The 23,713-nt window shown below is 41.3% G+C and overlaps 1 protein-coding gene and 1 non-coding gene across 2 annotated transcripts in view; both read left to right on the forward strand.

Moving 5' to 3' along the window:
* The window catches only part of GTF2F2 (general transcription factor IIF subunit 2), a 149,583-nt gene extending 138,112 nt beyond the window's left edge, over positions 1–11,471 (forward strand). The window contains exon 8 of the mRNA XM_021697863.2: positions 10,744–11,471. Coding sequence (XP_021553538.1) covers positions 10,744–10,863 — 120 coding nt within the window. The 3' untranslated portion in view covers positions 10,864–11,471. The remainder of the gene's footprint in view (positions 1–10,743) is intronic.
* A 4,949-nt stretch (positions 11,472–16,420) lies between these two features.
* LOC123324490 lies at positions 16,421–16,551 on the forward strand. Its single transcript, XR_006539853.1, has one exon. It is a non-coding gene; the product is annotated as a small nucleolar RNA SNORA46 (small nucleolar RNA).
* The last annotated feature ends 7,162 nt before the right edge of the window (positions 16,552–23,713 follow it).

Here is a 23,713-nt window from a genome sequence, read left to right on the forward strand (position 1 = left end):
AATCTTTAAATTAAAGAGAATGGGATCTAAGCTTTATCTTAGCTCATTCAGTTCCTAATCCAAAATAGGTATTTTTAATGTTTGAAACTTATTCCCTAATTTACTACTTAATAAGTGGTGTTTTTAATATGATGTTTTGTTCTGACATACACACTTTCCTTTCTTCATTTTTTTTCTTTTCTGAAATCTTTATCGTTTCCTTTCTGTTCACTTAATCCCTTTTAGTTCATTTTTCCTATAAATGGACGTTTTTATTTTTGAATGATACTAGTAAAAAAAAGACCACCAATTTCTCAACAGAGCATATTAGTGACAGCCTTTTGTGAAACTTCTGTCTTAAAAAATAATTATTTGCGGGGTGCCTGGGTGGCTCAGTCGTTAAGTGTCTGCCTTTGGCTCAGGTCATGATCCCAGGGTCCTGGGATCGAGCCCCTCATCGGGCTCTCTGCTCAGCGGGAAGCCTGCTTCTCCCTCTCCGACTCCCCCTGCTTGTGTTCCCTCTCTCACTGTGTCTCTCTCTGTCAAATAAATAAATAAAAATTAAAAATAAATAAAATTTTTTAAAAAATAATTATTTGCTAATTAATGATGTTAGAACCTGATTTATTGTTATGCTTTAGGATATGAAATGTCATACTAAAATAAATTAACTATTTGTATTGAATGTAAATGGATGAAATTTAAACATATGAAATTTTAATACTTACCTGTAGAAGATTTTTTTTTTTTTAAGATTTTATTTATTTATTTGAGAGAGAGAATGAGAGAGAGAGAACATGAGAGGGGGGAGGGTCAGAGGGAGAAGCAGACTCTCTGCTGAGCAGGGAGCCCGATGCGGGACTCGACCCCGGGACTCCAGGATCATGACCTGAGCCGAAGGCAGTCGCTTAACCAACTGAGCCACCCAGGCGCCCCAGAAGATTTTAATAATAGATCTACTACCAAGTTTAATATAGGAGAGTAATATTTCCTCCTTTAACTTATCTGCTTTATTTCACCTTTTTTACCATATTTCTAAATGTGGTAAAATTTGAGGTGAATTTACTAACATAACCAATTGAGTCCAGATTTTACATGAAATATTATGTAGATAAAAGCAATATTTTTAACATAAGCACCAGATAAAGAAAATTGGGCATTTATTTATATACAAAGTTTACATAGAATTTTTTTTTTAAGATTTTATTTATTTATTTGAGAGAGAACACAAGCAGGGGGAGAGGCAGAGGGAGAAGGAGAAACAGACTCCCTCTAAGTGCAGAGCCTTAAGTGGGCTATCCCAGGACCCTGTGATCATGACCTGAGCTCAAGTCAGACGCTTAACCGACTGAGCCACCCAGGCGCCCCAGAATTTTTAATTAAGCAGTAGGCCACAAAATTTATATTTAATCTGAAAAATGTCATTAGTTATAAAATCTTCCCTACCTTCCAGCATCCTTTGATTTGAAGAAAGGTTAAAGTAAGTTTTAAGCTTATTAACTGCCTTCTGATTTCTTTATTTAGTCCCTGAACAAGTTAGGAGGACTTGTTTTTAGGCTTGCCATCCTTATGGAAATTATCTCAGGAAAGATAATTTTCTTTGCATTGGTCTCAGCACTAGAGAAAGCATGACTCTGTGGATTAAGATAAGTGTTCATAAGTGTTCACAGCATCCCAGTTTCTCTATCTCACAGGAGAATTGAGATACCAGAGGATAAGCCTGTTGGCAGAAAACCTTGTACTGTCATTTCTGTATTGCAGCTTTACAGAGGCATTCCTTCTAGAATGTCCCAAGATAGATATTCTAATTCCATCATATTTTCCAGTACATATGGGCCGATACACAGAGCTAGCCACTGTTTATTGGAAATGTTACCATCATAATTTGGTAATAAAAAATGGTGTTTTCTTTTTTTAATGTCATATTCTATACGGACTTTGTTATGGATTTTACTTTCCAGTTTCCCAAAAACTTTTTTTATTATTATTAACATATAATGTATTATTTGTTTTAGGGGTACAGGTCTGTGATTCATCAGTCTTACACAACACAGAGCTCCCCACAACACATGCCCTCCCCAGTGTCCATCACCCAGCCACCCCTTCCCCCCCCACCCCCCTCCAGCAACCCTCAGTTTGTTTCCTGAGATTAAGAGTCTCTTGTGGTTTGTCTCCCTCTCTCGTTTTGTCTTGTTTCATTTTTTCCTCTCTTCCCCTATGATCCTCTACCTTGTTTCTCAAATTCCACATATCAGTGAGATCATATGATAATTGTCTATATCTGATTGAGTTAAAATGGTGTTATCTTAATTTGTTGTTATGAGCTAGGTAGGTCTCCCCCCACCACCCGCACCAATTTAAAATCTTTATTTTCAGGGGCACCTGGTGGCTCAGTCGGTTAAGCTCAAATAAATAAATAAAATCTTTTTTAAAAAATAAAATAAAATCTGTATTTTCAGTTATTGTTACTGTATTACAGTTCATAGGATTTTAGTACATTCACAGAGATGTATGACCATCACCACAATCAATTTTAGAACATTTTCTTCACCTCAGAAAGAAACCCCATACCTATTAGCAGTCACTTTCCTTTCTCCCACCCCTACCCTAGGTGAATACTAATTTTATTTTCTATCCATGTAGATTTGCCTACTCTGGACATTTCATATACATGGAATCATATACTATGTGATATCTTATGACTGGCTTCTTCATCTAGGCATAATATTTTCAGATGTCATCCCAGTGTGGCACGTATAAGTGTTTTGTTGCTTTTTATTGCCAACTAGTATACTGTTACAGAGAGATATACAACATTTTGTTTATCCATTCACTCATGGATAGACATTTGAGTTGTTTCTGCTTTTTGGCTATTATGAATAAAGCTGCTGTAAACATTCATGTACAAGTTTTTATGTGAGCATAGGTTGTTTTTTTTCTGTTGGGAGTGGAATTGCTGAGTCACTTCATAACTCTGTTTAACCAGAGGAACTAACTGCCAGATTGTCATCAATCCTTTTTTAATCCTTAGCCAGCAAAAACTTTTATCTGTTGTTGTCCTAAGGTAAAACTTTACTCTCTATTCCAAATATTTTAAGGATGAATAATACTTCAGCATTGGGAGTGCTAGCTAATTTACAGAAAATTCGCTGTTGGTAAAATATATACCTAAGGTCTCTTTCCTTGCCATATTATTAGTCAAATAGACTAATAATAACTATGCCAATTGATATCTTCTTATTTTTGTACATTTGAAAGTATACTTCACACCAAATGCACTAATAGATAGTTGCCATGGTTCTAAATGCAAGAATTCATATTTAAATTTTTTTTTCACTTTTTCTATTTTATTTTTTATTTTTTAAAAGATTTATTTATTTGACAGAGAGCACAAGTAGGCAGAGTAGCAGGCAGAGGGAGAGGGAGAAACAGGCTCCCCACTGAGCAGGGAGCCCGACGCGGGGCTCGATCCCAGGACCCCGGGATCATGACCTGAGCCGAAGGCAGCCGCTTAACCAACTGAGCCACCCAGGCGCCCCTCTATTTTATTTTTTATTTAAATGCAATTTAATTAACATATACTGTATTATTAGTTTCAGAGGTAGAATTCAGTGATTCATCAGTTGCATACAACACCCAGTGCTCATTACTTCGAGTGCCCTCCTTAATGCCCATCACCCAATTACCCCATCCCTCACCCACCTCCCCTCCAGCAACCCTGTTTGTTCCCTATAATTAAGAGTCTCTTATGGTTTGCCTCCCTCTCTGTTTTTTGTCTTATTTTATTTTTCCTTCCCTTCCCCTATGTTCATCTGTTTTGTTTCTTAAATTCCACATATTTAAATTTCAAAAGGAATTTTAGTTTTTGCTACTTTGTTACATTTTGGATATTTCTGATTGTATTTTCCTAATTATAACAGTTTCAACATTGGCTATATATGTATACACTTTTCCCAGTTGAAAGCCATCATATCTCAGCCTTGGAATATCTTGCAATATTCCAAAGTTAAGTTATGTTTAGCATACAGATAAACAAATACAGGGTTTTTTTAAAAAAGATTTTATGTATTTATTTGAGAGAGTGAGAGAGAGCGATCACAAGCAGAGGGGAGGGGTAGAGGGAGAAGCGGACTCCCTGCCGAGCAGGTGCCTGATGTAGGGCTCAGTCCCAGGCTCCTGAGATCATGACCTGAGCTGAAGGCAGGCGCTTAACCGACTGAGCCACCCAGGTGCCATAAAAAAAAAAAAAAAAATACAGTTTAGAAAGCACATCTTTAAACAGATAGTTAAATTAAAAGTTTTGGCCCAAAGGAGGTAAACTTCGTTCATCTGATATATGCAAACAGGAATCATTTGCCAGTGTTAGGCAGATAAAGTGTTAATAAGAGTGAGATGATTTACCAGCACACAAATATTCATGCAATAATAAATTGCTTTTCCAGAATTTGGATTAAGCCATAAGATAGGGCTTGTGCCTCAACCACTTCATTGCCCATTGTCTCTGCTTCTCAGAGTTTTACATGGGGAGGAATGCAGCCTGTGTGAGTGGAAGACGGATGGGGAGTGGGGTCTAGTAGGAAGGTGGGGGTGAAACCAGAAGGAAAAGAGAATAAAAATACGAACATGGCCCATGTCCCAGAGAATCCCCAACGTCCCCTTCCCTATCCTGTTTGCAGTTTTCTCTATCTAAAGGAGTGAAAACATATGTTGCCTCTGTTAACAGCTTATGCCTAATGTGTAGTTTGTTTTTTTAATGAAAGAATTTTGTGCCTTGGAGCCACTAACATCTTTATCAAGAAGTCCTCTGTTTTAATCACACAAATCACTTGAAATGATACTTTGAAATTATACAGAACTGATAATGCCCCTCTTTTTTTTTTTTTTGGTACTATTAATTGGGTTTTTATTGTTACGTTAATCACCATACATTACATCATTAATTTTTGATGTAGTGTTCCATGATTCATTGTTTGTGTATAACACCCAGTGCTCCGTGCAGAACGTGCCCTCTTTAATACCCATCACCAGGCTAACCCATCCCCCCACCCCCCTCCCCTCTAGAACCCTCAGTTTGTTTTTCAGAGTCCATCCTCTCTGATGGTTCGTCTCCCCCTCGATTCCCCCCCCTTCATTCTTGCCCTCCTGCTATCTTCTTCTTTTTTTTTTTTTAACATATATTGTTTTATTTGTTTCAGAGGTGCAGATCTGCGATTCAACAGTCTTGCACAATTCACAGTGCTCACCATAGCACATACCCTCCCCAATGTCTATCACCCAGCCACCCCATCCCTCCCACCCCCCACCACTCCAGCAACCCTGAGTTTGTTTCCTGAGATTAAGAATTCCTCATATCAGTGAGGTCATATGATACATGTCTTTCTCTGATTGACTTATTTCGCTCAGCATAACACCCTCCAGTTCCATCCACGTCGCTGCAAATGGCAAGATCTCATTCCCTTTGATGGCTGCATAATATTCCATTGTATATATATACCACATCTTCTTTATCCATTCATCTGTCAATGGACATCTTGGCTCTTTCCACAGTTTGGCTGTTGTGGACATTGCTGCTATAAACATCGGGGTGCACGTACCCCTTCGGATCCCTACAATTGTATCTTTGGGGTAAATACCCAGTAGTGCAATTGCTGGATTGTATGGTAGCTCTATTTTCAACTTTTTGAGGAACCTCCACACTGTTTTCTGATAATGCCCCTCTTGCCTTGTTGGATCACTTTATAAAAAGCATATATTGACTTCCTTTAGTGACTGGCATTAACCAGTGCCATCTTTGGTATAGATTGCATATTGTCTATTCAGTCCAACCTCTCTGGGGAGATTTTGTGACTAGACATTTAACAGGGTCATATTATTTGCTCACCTAAAACATTAATAGTTGGTGATCAGCTCTTTGTCAAAGGTACATGTTTTTGACCAATTTCTAGGAATTTAGATACAGTTAGTTCATTATTATATACATAACACTTAACCGAAATTCCTGGTTTGGGAATTGGTTGGCAGAGCAGTAAAAGAAAAGATGATACGAGAAATGGTGGGGGTGGACGGAAAGGGTGGGTTGGGGGAGGAGAAAGAGAAAGACTGCAGTAGTAGGCTACTGTGCCTTGTGACTCTACGTAGGTTTGTCGTGATTTGGGGGAGGGTAGGAATTTGATCTGTGGATTTCTGGCTTTTGGGCCACCACAGTGTTATCTTGACCCACAAATATGCAAATCACATCCTAATCACTTGACCTCTTTGGTCCAGTATTTGCTTTGCCTTTTCCTTCCAAGGAAGCTGTTACGCTCTATCCCTTTTTTCTCTGCAATTCAGACTTGCTGTAAATACTCTCCCACACATCCCTTTGACGAAGGGTTGCTGGACCTGAGCCAGTTTATTATTTCAGATCTTGTTCTGCAGCACTGCACATAGCAGTAATGAGAAATCTCTCCAATCCTGTGTCACATAAAGTGATCTACCGAGGTCTAGAATCCTTTGTTTAAAATGCAGGTGGTCAGGCAAAAGATTAAATTGGAAAGTCGTTGTTTAGTATGAGAGGAGAAGAACTAGTATCTTTGATCTCCGCACAGAATTGCCATTCAATTCAAAGGATCAAATACACATCCTCAAAACCTAAGATCATGACTGCAGCTGGCTTAAATGCCCCTTCTCGGTGCTCCCATGATATCCTGTATATATATGTCCTTACTTCTGCGCTTGAGTTTGTGATTGCCGGCTTCTGTGCCTTTGCCTCCCCGCTCACACACCCTACTCTTAAATCATGAACTCTTGAGGATGAAGACTGACTGTGCTGCCACTCTGTCTGGCCCGTAGTAGGTTCTAAAATAAATATTTCTAGAGTATATGAATTTTTATAGAAGGAAAGTTAGATTGCCAATTGATCTTCAATCCTGTTAGAATATTTAAAATTTCCCCCTCAGATGGCTTTGTTCCCAACAATATTTTACCACTATAATAAGATTTTTAATAATAAATATCATTCAGATTCAGATAATACAATTTAATCAGTCAACTTGTATTTCTCATTGCCCTGTAAGTTAATTAGAGCCTGAGTTCTAAAAATGAAAAGAACTAGAGTTTAGTCCTATGGACCTTCTAAGTGATCTTACCTCAAACACCTCCCCCACTAAATCCTCTTAGTTCTCTTGTTTACTCTTAAGCATACCCTATTTATTCAGTGTAAGTGCACTGAGACTCTGATGTGCAGGCAGCCACTGTAATAGGAGCACATGGTTTGATGGGAGAGAGGCATGTGAGTCAAGGGTTATAGTGTAGTATGAGGGCTATCACTGAAGTACATACAGTGTGAAATGTAGATCTAAGAGGTGGGACTGTTAGGGAAAGGTGGTCCGAGAGAGTGACATTTGTGCAGAGTCTTCAAGGATGAGGAGTTCAGATTTGAGGGAAGGGGATAAGCATGACAGGGAAAGGGAATAGCATATGGAGAAAACTAGAAGCGTGTAGACACAGAAGTGACAAGTGTATGTTCAGGGAATTCTTAGAAGTTGAGGCCAAAGGGAAAAGGCAGGCCTGAATGGATGCCTGTGAAGGAGTATGGAATTTAACCTGTAGGCCAAAGGGGAAGTCATTAAAAAATTTTCAACAGGTTAAATGTCTGCTTTCAGCTCAGGTCACAATCCCAGGGTCCTGGGAATGAGCCCCGTGTCAGGCTCCCTGCTCAGCAGGGAGTCTGCTTCTCCTTCTGCTTCTGCCCTTACCCCGACTTGTGCACATGCTCTCTCTCTCTCTCAAATAAATTAAATCTTTAAAAAAAATTTTTTTTCAACAGAGGAATGACATGGTCTCACTGTTCCCTACCTGTGTCTTTCCTTCAGGGACTTTTGTGACCTGTGTTACCCTATCATTACTATTACTTTCTCTACTAATGAGTTGTGCCAAATTAATTCATTTGGTTAGAGTAAAATGACTTTAGGTTGCAGTTTAGAACATTCTAAAACTCCAGAAATGTCCCCATCCCCACCTTCCACCAAAAAAAAAAAAAAAGAATTCTGTACCATGGCTAGATACTGTGACCCTAATCCCATCTCGTTACCTGACAAACTGACAGACTGAATATCTCATTCTGTTCTTATTGTTGAAAAGGAAATAAAGAGTGACTTTTCATTAAGAAAACAAAATATTCCATAGCCTTATACTAATTTAACAAAATGAGTGTGGACTGTACATGAAAGCAACTGAATTTGTACACTTGAGACTTCACTATCTTGTGTTTAACCCTTTTGAGGCTTTTCGTGTTCTGTATCTGGCTTCTGAATGGGCACGCTAGACTTGGAGTCCAGAGAGCTCCTGTCTCACAACCACAGCACTCCCAGCGATTGCTCTTTTCAGTTTTGACCCAGAGCAGTGCAGCCAGTTGTTTGATTGTTTGTGTGCAGGTTCGTAGCCAGCCTCACAATAAGTCATCCTTTGGAATTTTACAAAGGTGTCATTCTTGGCATCTAAACTGAAAACCCTTTGTGTCCAGAACATCATTTTCCCTTTATGAATACTGTTTAATTAGAAAGTAGCTTATGAACAGTGTCTCATTTTAAAAATGTGATTTGAAGTAGCAGATAGCAGATGTGCATATTACCTGGATGGCTTGAGCCTTTATGCTTACTCATTGGCACAGATCCCTTAGTGAGGGCAACTGCAGAAAGTGTGGGAGGCAAGCAGCCTTCTTCCTGGGGAAACCCAGGCCTCATTTGATTCTTTGCTGCCACCTGCTGGGCCGTGGCTCCTGGAATGGGAAGCTAAGCCATCCAGGGCCATGTAGTTCCAGTGTTAATCAGCTGTTGTGTCTAGGTGAAAACCCACCCCTAAATGAAAGGATTTAAACAGTAAAGCATTATACCAGTCAGTGTAAGGTGGTATTCGATTGTGTTCGTTAACACAGAATCCCCAGCAGTTGTGAGGCTCATAGAACTAAGCAACACTTCGAGGACTCAAGATCCTAGAGTGTTAGAGCTGGATGAACCTTAAAGCAAATGCGTTGGAGCTTTAGTGTAGTTAAATCAGAGTCTCTTAGAGGCTTGTGAAAATGCAGATTCCCAGGCCTGGCCCCAGAGATTTTGATTCACTAGGCCTAAGATGAGAGGTTTATTTAACAAGTTTCCCATGAGGTTCTAGGGCAAGTAGTCCAGCCCCAGGAAGAGCACTGCCTTAAACATTATCTCTGTAAGAGCTTCTCAACCATTTTTCTAATCAGTGCCTCATTTCAATAAATAAAAAAATGTTACATCTCCTTTACATATTACATATTTACATATTACAATCTCCATTACATCAACAGGGTGAGTCACTAGTACTTTAACTGGTTCTCTGAAGCATATACACAAAATATTACTAGATTGGTTCTGCAGGGGGAAAAACACTTTTTTTTAAAAGATTTTATTGGGGCGCCTGGGTGGCTCAGTCGTTAAGCGTCTGCCTTCGGCTCAGGTCATGATCCCAGGGTCCTGGGATCAAGCCCCGCATCGGGCTCCCTGCTCGGCGGGGAGCTTGCTTCTCCCTCTCCCACTCCCCCTGCTTGTGTTCCTGCTCTCACTATCTCTCTCTCTCTGTCAAATAAATAAATAAAATCTTAAAAAAAAAAAAAAAGATTTTATTTATTCATTTGAGAAAGAGTGCATGAGAGAGAGAGGGAGGGAGGGCACAAGCAGGGGCAGATAGAGAGAGAAGCAGACTCCCCACTGAGCGGGAAGCCCAACCACAAGGATGCGGGGCTCAATCCCAGGACCCCAAGATCATGACCTGAGCCGAAGGCAGACACTTAACCGACTGAGCCACCCAGGAGCCCCAAAAAACACATAAATAATTAACTTTTCTCTCTATCGCCAAGAAGGAAGTACTGTAATTTAATGGGTTAATTTATAGTGGAATGCTTTTTGGCCTTGGGCATTGGCAAGTAAAGGCAGGGTTTGGTATTATATTTGTCCATAGCCATCATTTCCCTGAATATAGTAATCATTTGGTTAATGTGTATTGAATTTGGAGGGACCTAAAATGACATAAAACAGAGTTCTGCGCTATGTCATTGCTCACCTCTTTCCTCTGGAGGAGCCAAGCATGAGAAAACTGCAGGCCCCATGGATTTTAGTATGTCTTATTATCATTTCTTATTCCTTACCCTGTCTCTTGGCAAGCTTGGCCAAGATCAAAACAATACTAAAGATGAATAATAACCTTCCTTATTACACAGGAAAAACAAGTGGCCTGATAGCAAATTTGAAAAGTCACCTTAGAATTGAGAATTCTGGATGCCTGTCATGTGCTTGCTTTCTAGATTATTATCGTCCCAAAAATATTTGTTGTTTTTTTATATATGCTCCTGCTTCTGAAATGACTGGCTCTAATCCAAGAATAACCCTATCCAACCGTGAATGAGTGAGGCCACTGAATTCAAGGGAAGATCATACGTGGTATACTGTGTTATCTTAGTGAACAGTGAGCACCAGTAACTTTCTAGTGTATTTTCCTCTAGACTTTTTTTTTAAGCTCTCAGGTCATTGGCATTCCAGACTTCCACTCCCTTTAATGCAAATGAGTGTATATTTAACACAGTTATCATGTACTGCATGTATAGAACCAAGAGGCAGTTTATTGAACATCTTTATAGAGAAATCTTGTTGAGCTTTCAAGATCATAATTTGTATTACTCGTGAGTGTGGTTTGGTGTATGGTTTTATTTTAAATTTTGTTTCGCCTTCATAGTCTCATCTTGGGTTGTTTTTGTTTTGTTTTTAGGGGTACCTAAAGGAAATCTTGAAAGAAATTGGCGTTCAGAATGTAAAAGGGACCCACAAAAACACATGGGAGCTGAAGCCAGAGTATAGACATTATCAAGGAGAAGAAAAGAGTGATTAAGAAGACTCTTAACCAGCATGCTAACAGAACAACTAAAGGGTGATGAGCTGAGGAAGCACCACTGATACTCAAATACTTGAGTACCATCTGTTGTAGGGGTAAAATGACTGGAACTTTAATTTCCCTAGGTAAATTTTTTAAACAATAATTCTTGTAAAGTTACTCAAGTGTTTTTTTGAGGGAAAAAAATTTATTTATAGGCTTTCATTAAACTAGATTATTCAGAATGGGGTGAGGGGTTGGGGGGGTTAAGAAGGTTTTTCTTTTTATTGACTTTTAAATGTAAAACTAGGAAATGTTTTCTAAATGAGGACTCTCTGTCCTTGTTTTATCTCTGAGGATCTGAGGTGATACAAATCCAAAGTGAATGGCAAAGCAAGAAAAAAGTAGTCAACTACAGAAAGTCTTAAAAGGAATAAAAAGCCAAAGTTCCTTATTCTGAAATTGTCGAAGAACAAAGCTGTCTTTATTTATTTATTTTTACAGGTGATCATGTTTCATAGTTACACCCATTAATAAAGAAGAGAGCATTTATGTTTGTACCTAAGATAGCAGTTTTCATCATTAGCTTGCATATTTTACCCTAGTGTTAGTGACATGAAAAATGGAAAAAATCTTGGCCAGTAAGTATTTCTTTTATTTGCTTTTATTTATTTTTTAAAAGATTTATTTAAGTAATCTCTACACCCAACACGGGACTCGAACTCACAACCCCGCAATCAAGAGTCGCATGGTCTACCGACTGAGCCAACCTGTTGCCCCTCTTTAATTTTGCTTTTAAAAGAATTAGAAATTAAATATTTTTCCAGTAATTCAAGATATGTCTCCCCCGTCCAGATTATCAGCTTCTGAGAAACCAACTTTGCTCCAGAATTTTGCTGCATACTCAGCTGGCAGGTATTGACTCGCCTGACAAATGATGTTGACAAACTAACAGAGGTTGTAGGGGTGAGGCTGATATGTGTTAGGTGGGCACAGAAACAAGCATCCCCACAAGCAAGACCACCAAAACAAAAGAAGCTTTAACAAATTAAACACAAAAAGTTGCTTTTATTTGTTCATTTTGTCAGTTGCTTCTGTATGCTTGCAACCAAGAAGTAGCAAATGCCAAAAATTTAAGAAAATGTTATATAGTTAAGGCAAATCAAGGAGAAACCTATCCATTGAGATAAATATTTTCCCGTATTACTTGATTTTCAGCAGGAGAACACCAGCATGCTGAGGTTGAGTACTACTGCATTGAGAAAATGTTTATCTTTGCATTCCCACTGTGAAATAAAATTCTGGTGAGGGAGGGTGGTCTTATTCTACTTTGTTCTGGTGCAGGAACCAAATGTATCCCCCTTACCTTTCAGTTTCTGGCGGAGACTGAGTGTCAGGAAGCAGATGGATAATGGTGTGACAAATCTGTAGAGAACTGAGAATCTTGGATATCTGTCATATGCTTGGTTCATAGCATATATCTTCCCCCCAAACCTTGTCTTTTTTTGATGTTTGGTCCTGCCCTGAAACAGACCTCTGTGTGCTCTCCCTCTGTCTTTAGTTTTTATGGTGACAGTGGCTGCCAGATTGAACTGTGTAGCTGCTAGCCGAGCTGTGTCTCCTCTGAGGCTCTGCTCTGGTATTTCTGCAGATCTGGTGTCTTCAGCTTAGTTTAGGTATCTTTTACCTCATCACACCTGACAGTATCTGCTCTAGTCTCTTCAACACTTGTTACCCGTTCAGTGGCATAGCTAATCTAGGCGGTAGACTGGTACCATTCCTGATTAGATTTTTTGAAATTGCTTTCCTATTTAATACTAAAATATGGCAATGAAGGAGACTCTCTCTGGGTTCCTTTATTCTTTTATTTCAGAACTCTCTTGCTCTATAAACATGCTTTCGACAGCCAACTATCAGGAAGGAGGAGTCCTAAGCCCTTATAACCACTGTGAGATCGAGAGAGGAAAGCTAGTAAGAAAGATACACATCTGGTAAGATGTCACACCATAAGAGCACAGGAGGGCCATGTTTCATAGGTGATTTAGTTCAACTCCGCCGGTTACACACACTTAAGGGATGCTTTAACCAACAAATTGTAATAAATATATTATGGTTGTTGGGCATTGGAAAGATTTGAAATTACGTGTTGCCACAGTAACTTCTAAAATGATAGATCTTAAAAAAGAAAACAGGTTTTGCTCTGTTGTATCATAAGCAGCCCTTAAAGGAGTTCAGCAGAGTTGGAGTTGTTCCTAAAGGTCTGTGAACAAATTTTCTTTGGAGCTTATTTTCATCATTGTTGGTACTTATCAGTGAAATAAGAGTAAACACTTATCAGGCCCTTATGTGGCTGGCAGTGTGTTAAATGCTCTAAAATATCTCATTTTATGCTCAGAAATAGCTCTGAGAGGTAGACAGTGACCATTTTATAGAACCATTTCCTTCCCAACACACTGTCATGAGACCTGATCCCTCTTTGGCCAAAGTGAATACCAGAGTTTACTTTTCCAGAAATCTTCCCTCCACACACAAATCCTCCCCCCCAGGAAAATGATGCAGACCCCAGAAGAAGTTGTGAGAGCAAAGGAGTTTGTCTTTGGCATCTCTAACACAAACACAGGATGAAAACTGAGCTCCCTCCTTTAAAGTCAAGATCCCCTTGCTAAAATTTTCATCCCTTCTACACTTCAAGTACCCAGGTAGTGTGCACAGCCTAAGAGTGGCTTTCTTTGACCTCCATAGGAGTTAAGGACCCCTGTGGAATGTGATAGGAGGCGGGGGCACTGGGCTGAAGGGGCACTGCCTTACAGTCAGCCTTCATGGGGGCTGGGCACCCACCTTTCGTCCCAGTACATTGGCCATTTTCCCTGGCATTTGTGTCAGAGTCCAGGAGATGATAAGCTCGTTTTCTTTTCAACTCAGTTTTCTTTCTGAAGTGGGTCAGAGCAGGTTCCTAAGCCTAATATTTTCATGTGTAGGAGGAATCAGAGATTGCTTTTTAATCTTCCTTTTCTTCACATATTTCCATCTTTTCTTCTTCCTACTTCCTGGTCTTTGAGCAAGTACCACCATCCATAACATAGTACAGTAGTACCATGTAAATCTGATAGACGGCGGCATAAGCCTTTAATAGTTTATTATAAGAAAATCAACAGCTTTTGTCTGGCTTTGTTAGAAATCATCTAAATTAACAAGGACATTTTAGATGCCTTAGCTTCCAGTTTAAACTAGATTCTGTCAGATCAGTTAGTCTTAAATTTTAGGGTTGTTTTTTTTTTCTTAAGATTTTATTTATTTGACAGAGAGAGACACAGCGAGAGAGGGAACACAATCAGGGGGAGTGGGAGAGGGAGAAGCAGGCTTCCCGCCGAGCAGGGAGCCCGATGCGGGGCTCGATCCCAGGACCCTGGGACCATGACCCGAGCTGAAGGCAGACGCTCAATGACTGAGCCGAAGGCAGACGCTCAATGACTGAGCCACCCAGGCACCCCAAATTTTAGGGTTTTAAAGAACGATTTTCTTAAAGTGCACCGTATTTTTAAATGTTGAAATTTGTATTTAAAAATCTTAAGATACGAGATTTTTATTGTCTTGTGGAAATCTAAGTACACCAGAAGATATGTTGCTGGACTAAACACCGTAGTGTGGCGTGGTCATGGAGCACAGTGGTGGTTTATTGGCAAGTATTTACTGACCATGATTATATCGCAGGCACTGTGGATACTAAAGTGCTAGACATAAGAGGCGTTCACAGTCTAGTGGGAAATAGAGAATGTAGACGGATACAACACTGTGTGGGTAGAGAAGTGTGAATTGAGTGTTGCAATCAATCAGAATATTCCAGTCAATTCATTGTTGCCATTTATGCTCTACATGAATTTCCAATTTTTAAAGCATTTGAATGCAGTAATATATACCTAATTTTAACTTCTTTGAATATAATTTAACCATTGAAAATTCCTAAAACACAAGAGGATTTGTACAATGCCTAAGGATCATTATTATGAACACATACAGTGGATGTCTGTAATACATCGATCTCGTTAATAGAATGCTAAATTGAAGGGCTCACTGGGCTAGTCCTTGTGACATGTAAGCCTCATTTCTACTTTATATTTCTTACTTACATTTCTACTTCTTCTTATTTCTTCTTCTTACATTCTATTTTCTGTCCTTGAACAAAAGCCTGGGAAGCACTTTGGCCATTCATTCATTCATTCATTCTGTGAAAACCCACTAAAATGCCCCGTGTGCGCCAGGCACCAGGAGCAAAGGTTGATGGGTGTCTGTAATAATGTGCCTTACGTGCCAGCGGTTCTCTGCCTATGTTACTAAAAAAGCAGTAAGAATAATAGCTTTTGTTTAGTGGACCCTTGCTGTATGCCAGGCACTGTGCTAAAAGCACTTGACTCCTATTCCTCATTTAATCCTCACAACAGCACTAAAATATGGGTCTCTTTTTGCCTTTGTTTTATAGATGTGGAACATCAGGTCCTGAAAGGTTGAAGAACCTAACCAAGGTCATAACCAAGGTAGTCAGGGGCAGAGCCAGATTCAAATCCCAGAAGAACACAGCAGTGCAAGCTCTTAGTTACTATTATGTGTATTAAGTGTACTTTTATGGGTCCCATGCTGCTGATTGCCCTTAGCTGTAATTCACCTGTTCAGTCTCCCGTTTGGTTTTTTGTTGTTTTATTGTTATTAATATTATTGAGGTGTAATTGACCTATAACTCTTTTGTATTTGACTTCTTACTAATGGGTAGCAAAGTCTCAAGTTATCTTTCTTGAATCCAAAGAGAGTTAATTCTGGACTCTACCTGAGTTGTTTTGCCTTTAGAGGTTAGTTTCCGATTTTTTTTTTTTTAAGATTTTATTTATTTATTTGACAGAGAAGACATAGCGAGAGAGGGAACACAGGCAGGGGGAGTGGGAGAGGGAGAAGCAAACTTCCCGTGGAGCAGGGAGCCCGATGAGGGGCCCTATCCCAGGACCCTGGGATCATGACCTGAGCTGAAGGCAGACGCTTAACCAACTGAGCCACCCAGGCGCCCCTAGTTTCCAATTTTTGTTGAGGTTCTGGAGTTTCTTACGGAATGATGTTCCTTTTTTTTTCTTGGCTCTAGATGCAGATGAGATATTTCCCAGGAATGACTGCAGATGGCCAGTGTACTTGATTTACTTACATTCTAGACCACCCAGGCTTATGAGAAAGTTGGTGATTTGGCTGGTCACAGTTGAGGGTCTCTGCCATGGCCTCGTAAGCACAAAGGAAGTCCATCGGTTTGGGACTGCTGAGTAATGGGGATACAGAGCTCAATACAAACAGGCCCTTGCTTCCAGACACTCCCAGTATTGGAGAGGACTTGGAGGCAAACAAATAGCCAACATGGTGTATCCAGTGCAGCAATAGAAACACATGGCAGAATGTTTTAAGAGCTACATGGATTCAAAGTAAGTCACTTAGAGCAAGTTATTTGCTTTGTGTGCCTCTTAGTTTCATCATCTGTGAAATAGACAAGTTAAAAGTATCTACCTCACAGAACTGTGGTGAAAGTTAAATGAGTCAGTATGACCGCGCTGTATTTAGACCTGTGGATGGGAATTGTCTTGGTGATGCTGTAGTTCAGAAGAATTGCTGGCTCTTTCTGTTGCACAGCTGACTTTGTGCCATTCTGCTGTTGCTGTATGGGGTTAAGGAACCTAACTGTATTTTTTTTAAAAAGAGTCAATATATGTAAAGCACTTAGAACACTGTGTGACCTGTAGAAAGTACTTTATCATATACAAAATATGTAAAATATGGAAGTATCACAGAGAATGAAATGATTAATTACATCTTTGGGGAGTCAGGAAAGCGTTCCTCGAGCAGCCCCTGAAGTGGGTTTTGAACAGGGTCTAGGAGTTCAGCAAGATTCAGGGGGCAGAATGTACAGAAAGACCAAGTGCGTGGGTCTTACTTCACAAGGTGGTTGGAGTGAGAACCCACACACAGCTTCAGTGTACTCCTAGGTACCGCTTGGTGTAGTATAGGAGTGTGGCTCGACATGTCGCATCCAGTCTTAGTCTGAGGGAAGAATGTGGAGGGCAAGTCATCGCTGCCTGGGACCAGGTGGAATGGGTGAGCAGCTAGGCAGGACTAGGACTAGCCTCCTTCGGTCGTACACACAAGTTCCCAAGGATGCAAATAACCTAATTGCTCCCTATTTGCAGCATGCTTTTCTACTTTGATTCATCCGTGAGTACATTTCTTTAGTACAGTCCAATTGAAGTGACAGTGGAAACCAACCTTAGTGAATTACATGTTAGAGGTTTGAAGTCCCAATCCTTTATCCTTCCACCACTGCAAACTCTAATTAGTAGAGATAAATAGGGAGCAGGAGCTAAATGAGGTCAGATGCACCTTACTAATAGAGGCCCGGTAACTCCCAGCTGGACTAGAGGACCTCGCTAAGAGCTGAAGAGAGAGTTCCTTATCCTTCTCCTCAGTTGGTGATGACTGGCTGACCACTGGTAGGCAGTTGGCCTAACTTAACCATTTGCAGGTGAAAAACCTGGAACAGCTGGGAGAAGACATCCAAATGGCCAGCAGGTACATAAAAGATACTAAATATCAGTAATCATCAGGGAAATGCAAATCAAAATGACAATGAGATACCACCTTACACCTGTTAGAATGGCTAAGGTCAAAAAGACAAGAGATAACAAACGTTGGCAAGGCTGTGGAGAAAAGGGAACCTTCGTACACTATTGGTGGAATGTAATTGTTTCAGTCGCTATGGAAAACAATATGGAGGTTTCTCAAAAAATTAAAAATCTACTTATTCCACTTATGGGTATGTACCCAAAGGAAATGAAAACAGGATATCAAAGAGGTATATGCATGCCCATTTTATTGCAGCATTATTTACAATAGCTAAGATGGAAACAACCCAAGTACCCATCAACAGATAAATGGATAAAGAAGATGTGAGATATATATATATTGATAAGAAAAATATCTTCAGGAATATTATTGAGCCATGAAAAAGAAGAAAATCCTGCCATGTATGGACCTTGAAGACATTATGCTAAGTGAGATAAATCAGAGAAAGACAAATAGTCTTAAATGTGGCGTTCATTTTTATGTGGAATCAAAAAAGTCAAATTCATAAAAGCAGAGAGTAAAATGGCAGTCCCTGGAACTGGGGGCAGAGGGGGGATAGAAGAAATGTTTAAGGGTACAGACTTGCACGTAGTAATAAATAAGTCCTAGAGTTAATGCATAGTGTAGTGAATGTAGACAACAATATTATAATCATCACATTTGCTAAGACATTAAATCATAATCCAGCCATAAAAAATGAAATAATTGGGCGCCTGGGTGGCTCAGTTGGTTAAGCGACTGCCTTCGGCTCAGGTCATGATCTTGGAGTCCCGGGATCGAGTCCCACATCGGGCTTCCTGCTCGGCAGGGAGTCTGCTTCTCCCTCTGACCCTCCTCCCTCTCATGCTGTTTCTCATTCCCTCTCTCTCAAATAAATAAAAAAAAAAAAAAAATGAAATAATTCTGTGATGTAAGAGGTGCTGTTGCTACAATGACAGTCATCTCACAGTATATAAATGTATGAAATCAACAGGTTGTATACCTAAATTAACAAGATGTTAGACGTCAAATATATTGCAGTTAAAAGAATAATAATTATTTGTCAAATGTGGATCTCCAAAGAGATACCAGGGTAGCATGAAACTCCTGATCGCACTTCAGAAGTAACGATCATCAGTGATGTTGAAAGGGAGCCTTTAAAAATCCTACAGAAGAGAAAATATTTATAAAACACATATGAAGGACTTGTATCTAGGCTGTATAAAGATCTCTCAAAGTTCAATAACAGAGCAACAAGGCAGTATAAAAACGGCAGTAAAGGTACACATAGACCTCATCAAGAAGATACGGATGGCGGGGCACCTGGGTGGCTCAGATGGTTAAGCGTCTGCCTTCGGCTCAGGTCATGATGCCAGGGTCCTGGGATCGAGTCCCACATCGGGCTCCCGGCTCGGCGGGGAGCCTGCTTCTCCCTCTGACCCTCTCCCCTCTCATGCTGTTTCTCTCTCGCTCGCTCTCTCAAAAAATAAATAAAATCTTTAAAAAAAAAAAAAAAGATACGGATGGTCACATAAGCACATGAAAAGCTACTCAACATCACTAGTTGAGGGAAATGCAAATAAAACTGCAAGATAATGTTATATACCTATCAGAACGGCTACAGTTTCTGACGCCTGACAGTCCCAAGGCTGATGAGCCTGCAGAACAACCAGAACGCTCTCACGTTGCTCACAGGAATGTAAAATCATACAGGTACCTTGAAAACCAGTGGGCAGTTTTTTGTAAACTTAAACATACCACCCTACAACCCAGCAATCTTACTCATAGCTATTTCCCTCCCCAAAGAAATGAAAATCATATGTGCACACAAAAACCTGTACACGGATGTCTGTAGCAGCTTTAATCCTAATAGCCCAAAACTGGACCCCGCCCCCCACCCCAGCAATGTCCACCAGCTTGTGAGCAGATAAACAGTGGTGCTGTCCTGCACTGGAATGCCCCTGGGCCATGAAAACGGAGGGCTTGCCGCTACGGCCATCTGGATGAATTGCCGCTGCACTGTGCCAAGTGAAAGAAGCCAGACTCCTAGGGCTACATACTGTATGCTTCCATCTGTAGGACATTACAGAAATGGCAGAACTAGAGGGATGAAAACACAGGTGGGGTGGGGGGGGGGGATTGACTACAGACACAAGGGAACATTTTGGGTGATGGCAGTCCTGACTGTGGTAGTGGTTACAGGACTCTGTGTGTGTGTGTGTGTGTGTGTGTGTGTGTGTGTGTGTGTTTTGAAACTTGCACATTTAAAAAGGTGACTTCCAGGCACCTGGGTGACTCCAATGGTTAAGCAGCTGACTCTTGATTGTGGTCATAATCTCCCAGTCGTGAGATCGAGCCCCGAGTCCGGCTTCAAACTCAGCAGGGAGTCTACTTGAGGATTCTCCCTCTCGCCTTCCAGCTCGTGCTCACCTGCTCTCTATCTCAAATAAATAAAATCTTTAAAAAAAAGACTTCTGTATATAAAATATACATCAATAAACCTAGTTTAAAAAATCAGAGTGAACACTGGAAACAAATGTCCCAACAGGGAAAAAGTAGATAAACTATGACTCATCTGTATTATGGAATGTCTGCAACAGTTAAAAATTAGATGAATATGTTGACTGGAAAGGTTTCATTAAATATAAAAAGCAAGTTTCAGGTGCGCCTGGGTGGCTCAGTCGTTAAGCGTCTGCCTTCGGCTCAGGTCATGATCCCAGGAGCCTGGGATCGAGCCCCGCATCGGGCTCCTTGCTCGGCGGGAAGCCTGCTTCTCCCTCTCCCACTCCCCCTGCTTGTGTTCCCTCTCTCGCTATGTCTCTCTCTGTCAAATAAATAAATAAATCTTTAAAAAAAAAAAAAAGTTTTAAAACTTAAAGGTCCTATTTATATTAATAAAAACAAAATACATTTTTTTAGTAGGCTCCATACCCAATGTGGGGCTTGAACTCACAACCTTGAGATCAAGAGTTGCATGCTCTACTGACTGAGCCAGCTGGGCACCCCACAAAATACGTATTTTTTTTAAAGATTTTATTTATTTATTTGACAGCACAAGCAGTGGGAGCAGCAGGCAGAGGGAGAGGGAGAAGCAGGCTCCCCGCTGAGCAGGGAGCCCAACGTGGGGCTCGATCCCAGGACCCTGAGATCGTGACCTGAGCCAAAGGCAGACGCTTAACAGACTGAGCCACCCAGGTGCCCCCAAAATAGGTATTCCTACATGAGCACATACATCTATAAACACACAGGAAAACATCAGGAGGAGACTAGGATAGGGAGGCAGGGCAAGGGGGGATTTCTCCTTATGTGTACATTTTTACAAGGACGATATATGTTAATGATTCGAATGTTTATAATACATATGTGAAATATATATATAATATATATGTGTGAAAATCAAGCCCAAAGGGAGAGCACACCTTTTATGAAGTTAAGGCCACTCCAGAGATGCATAATGCTCCAGTTCTACCCCCTGGGTACTGGTGTTAGGAAACACCTTCAGTCCTGCCGGCAAGGAAAAGCCTCTCCCTAGAGGACTCTGTGTGGGAGAGGATAGACTGTATCAGGCCATAATGAATGTCACCCCGCTGCATCCGGGGCGCCACCCTAGGTGCTGGGGTCTGGTTGCCTGCACCACACAGCCCAGGAGTGTGCAGTTTGCTCCCGTCGGGGAAAGGTGGGACTGTGCTCAGAGCCCAGTAACGGTGCTAGAGGCCTGCTCTGTTGCCCTGACAAATCTCCAAGCGTTAACAGAGGTAAAGTCCATCTCTGAAAGAGAAGAAAACCCAGTATGTACAGCACTGGAGGCCTTGAATTAAGTCCGTTGGCAGAGGGTCCCCAAAAAGCCAACAGTGGACTGAGTCATTTATATACCCACAACAAACTCGGGAAGTGAGTGTCCCTGAGGAATGAGAAACCCATCACTGATTGGCTAAATGTTTGAGAAAGCAAGTTTGAACAACGATTTCCTGCTGGAGTAGGGGAGGTAAGAGATCTCTATTTTAAAGCAGAGAAAACGAAGGTAAGTTCTTAACTGTGTCACATTGGAACTGTGGCTAGAACTCAAGTCAGCTTTTGCTAATGTTGCTAGCCCCACATTCCTTGGCTCAGTCTCCTGCCCTTGGATGAGGAGTCTTACTCTTCATGGAGCCAAGATTGGAGAGGAGAGTGAGTGTGCCTTTCCCAGGCTGTGTGCTGTGCTGGGCGAGGGCCAGCCTTGCGCTGAACTCGGGCATATGGACCTTCAGTGGCAGCTTGTGGAGGCAGGGAGTCCTTATTATTCACCGAGCCTTTATATCCTCTTAGAAATTAAAATTCTTAATCACCTTCAGACAGCATTGTCAAGTGAAACCTGAACGTGTCAGCCATCTCTGAGATCACGTTCTGTTAACCACCTACACAGAGACTCACTTGTAAGCCCACAAACCCTAGCCTGCAAGCTTAGTATGCTGAAATGAAAGCACCTCGGCCTGTGGATGTCAAGTTGCATGCGGTTGCAGACGGATACCAAGTAATCAACTGAGAAAGGACAGAAAAGAAAAACGGGATTATTTCAGATCACATTAAAACAAAACAAAACCCCATCAGTTGGGGTTCCCGGCTGGCTCAGTAGGAAGAGCACGCAACTCTTGATCTCGGGGTCGTGAGTTCGAGCCCCAAGTTGGTGGTAGAGATCACTTAATAAATAAATCTTCAGTTGGGCCAGGTTGATTTCCTCAGAAAAAATTGAGTATGTCGATCGGCGAGGGCATCGCATATGTTAGAAAAGTACGAGTCAGCATGTTAGAACTGGGTTCCACATTCTCCATCACACCTAATACTTTTGCCAGGTCTTTGTAGGCAGTTGCTGTCACCAATAATCTAGGGTGGAGAAATATGTTGCAGTTCAGGGGTGGTGGCTGCAGAGAGGCTGGTTGGCGGAAAGAGAGTATCTGTTCTAGGTGAGACGTTGGCAAGGATGAACCCTAATGTCCTTTCTGGTTTTAAGATTCTGTAATTCTAAGCCGTGAGCCTGGCCAGGCTTGCCTGTCCATCTTGTCCATATCCCAAGACTGGACAGAGATTTGCTTTATTGTTCTCACTTGGAGCTTCTGTACCCGGCACAGACCCAGCTACAATGCACACGCTGAGTTGTACACATAAGCATCCCTCTGTGGACAGGCCTGTGTGTTCTGGGGAAACACCGTTCACTTCTTGGCTTTCCAGCATCACCTGCCCCTGCTGCAGGCCCACCTGCTTCTACACATGCTCTTGCCTGCACCCGGAAATACTTGTCTGTCATCCAGTTCTTACCCGGCTCCCTCCTACTAAAGGCTATTTCAGTGGTAAGAAGGAGAAAGCCACTTAAGTCTGCTCAAAGGCAGAAAGGACAGCCCTCCCAGGGACTGGCCCTTCTTCCGTTCCTCTCTCAGAAGCCACATGGTCCTTGCTGTTGGCTTGCTTCTGTGCATCTGCTCCATCCTGTTCTCTGCAGATTGGCTCCCCTGGCTTCACAAGGTCATGTCCCCCAGAACTTCAGCATGCATTTTGCTCTGTCTTAACACAGTGCCGGCTTTGGCGTCCATTTGACATGACTTTCCACCTCAGCTGCTCACAGCTGACTGACTCTAATTCTGGATCCCATCTCCAGATTTCCCAGAAAAATCTGATGGCTGCCTTCTGGTCAAGCGTCCACCCCTAATCTGATCAGTGGGGAGAAGCATGAATGGCAGCCGTAGTTGCAGGGACAGGGGGGTTCCAACGGAAGGGCTTACGTTTAGCTGAGCACTCCGGAGAGTAACCACAGTACCCTCCAACTGGCTCAGTTACTCACGAATGCACATCTGGGAATATAAGAATCCTGAGGTCATCGTTTCGGTGTTATTTCTGTAAGATTCTGGGCCTTGAGTTCCACAACTAAAGAAATAGAGCACTGGGGAAAAGCCCCACCAAGGGATTTCAAGGTAATGGTGAAAATTAGGAGGAAGAGGCCCTTCCGGTTCTAAAATTCCTAGGATTCCCATGGAAAGATAGAATACTGAGCCTATAGAAGAAAAGAAGAGCGTCCTCATACACAAAGCCAGCTGTATAAAGGACTCCTCTATCGGGTGCATCGTAAGGGGAAAGAACCTACATTGCAGAGAGAGCAACGTGATCTACCATTTTACACATACTATCAGCAACAATTTAGATTTGCTCTCCAGTTCTGAGAAAGCTGAGGCGATGCTTGTACTTCCGCGTGGCAATGAGCACGGAGAACGCACTT

Source organism: Neomonachus schauinslandi, chromosome 3 (assembly GCF_002201575.2).
Source record: "Neomonachus schauinslandi chromosome 3, ASM220157v2, whole genome shotgun sequence".
Lineage (NCBI taxonomy): Eukaryota > Metazoa > Chordata > Mammalia > Carnivora > Phocidae > Neomonachus > Neomonachus schauinslandi.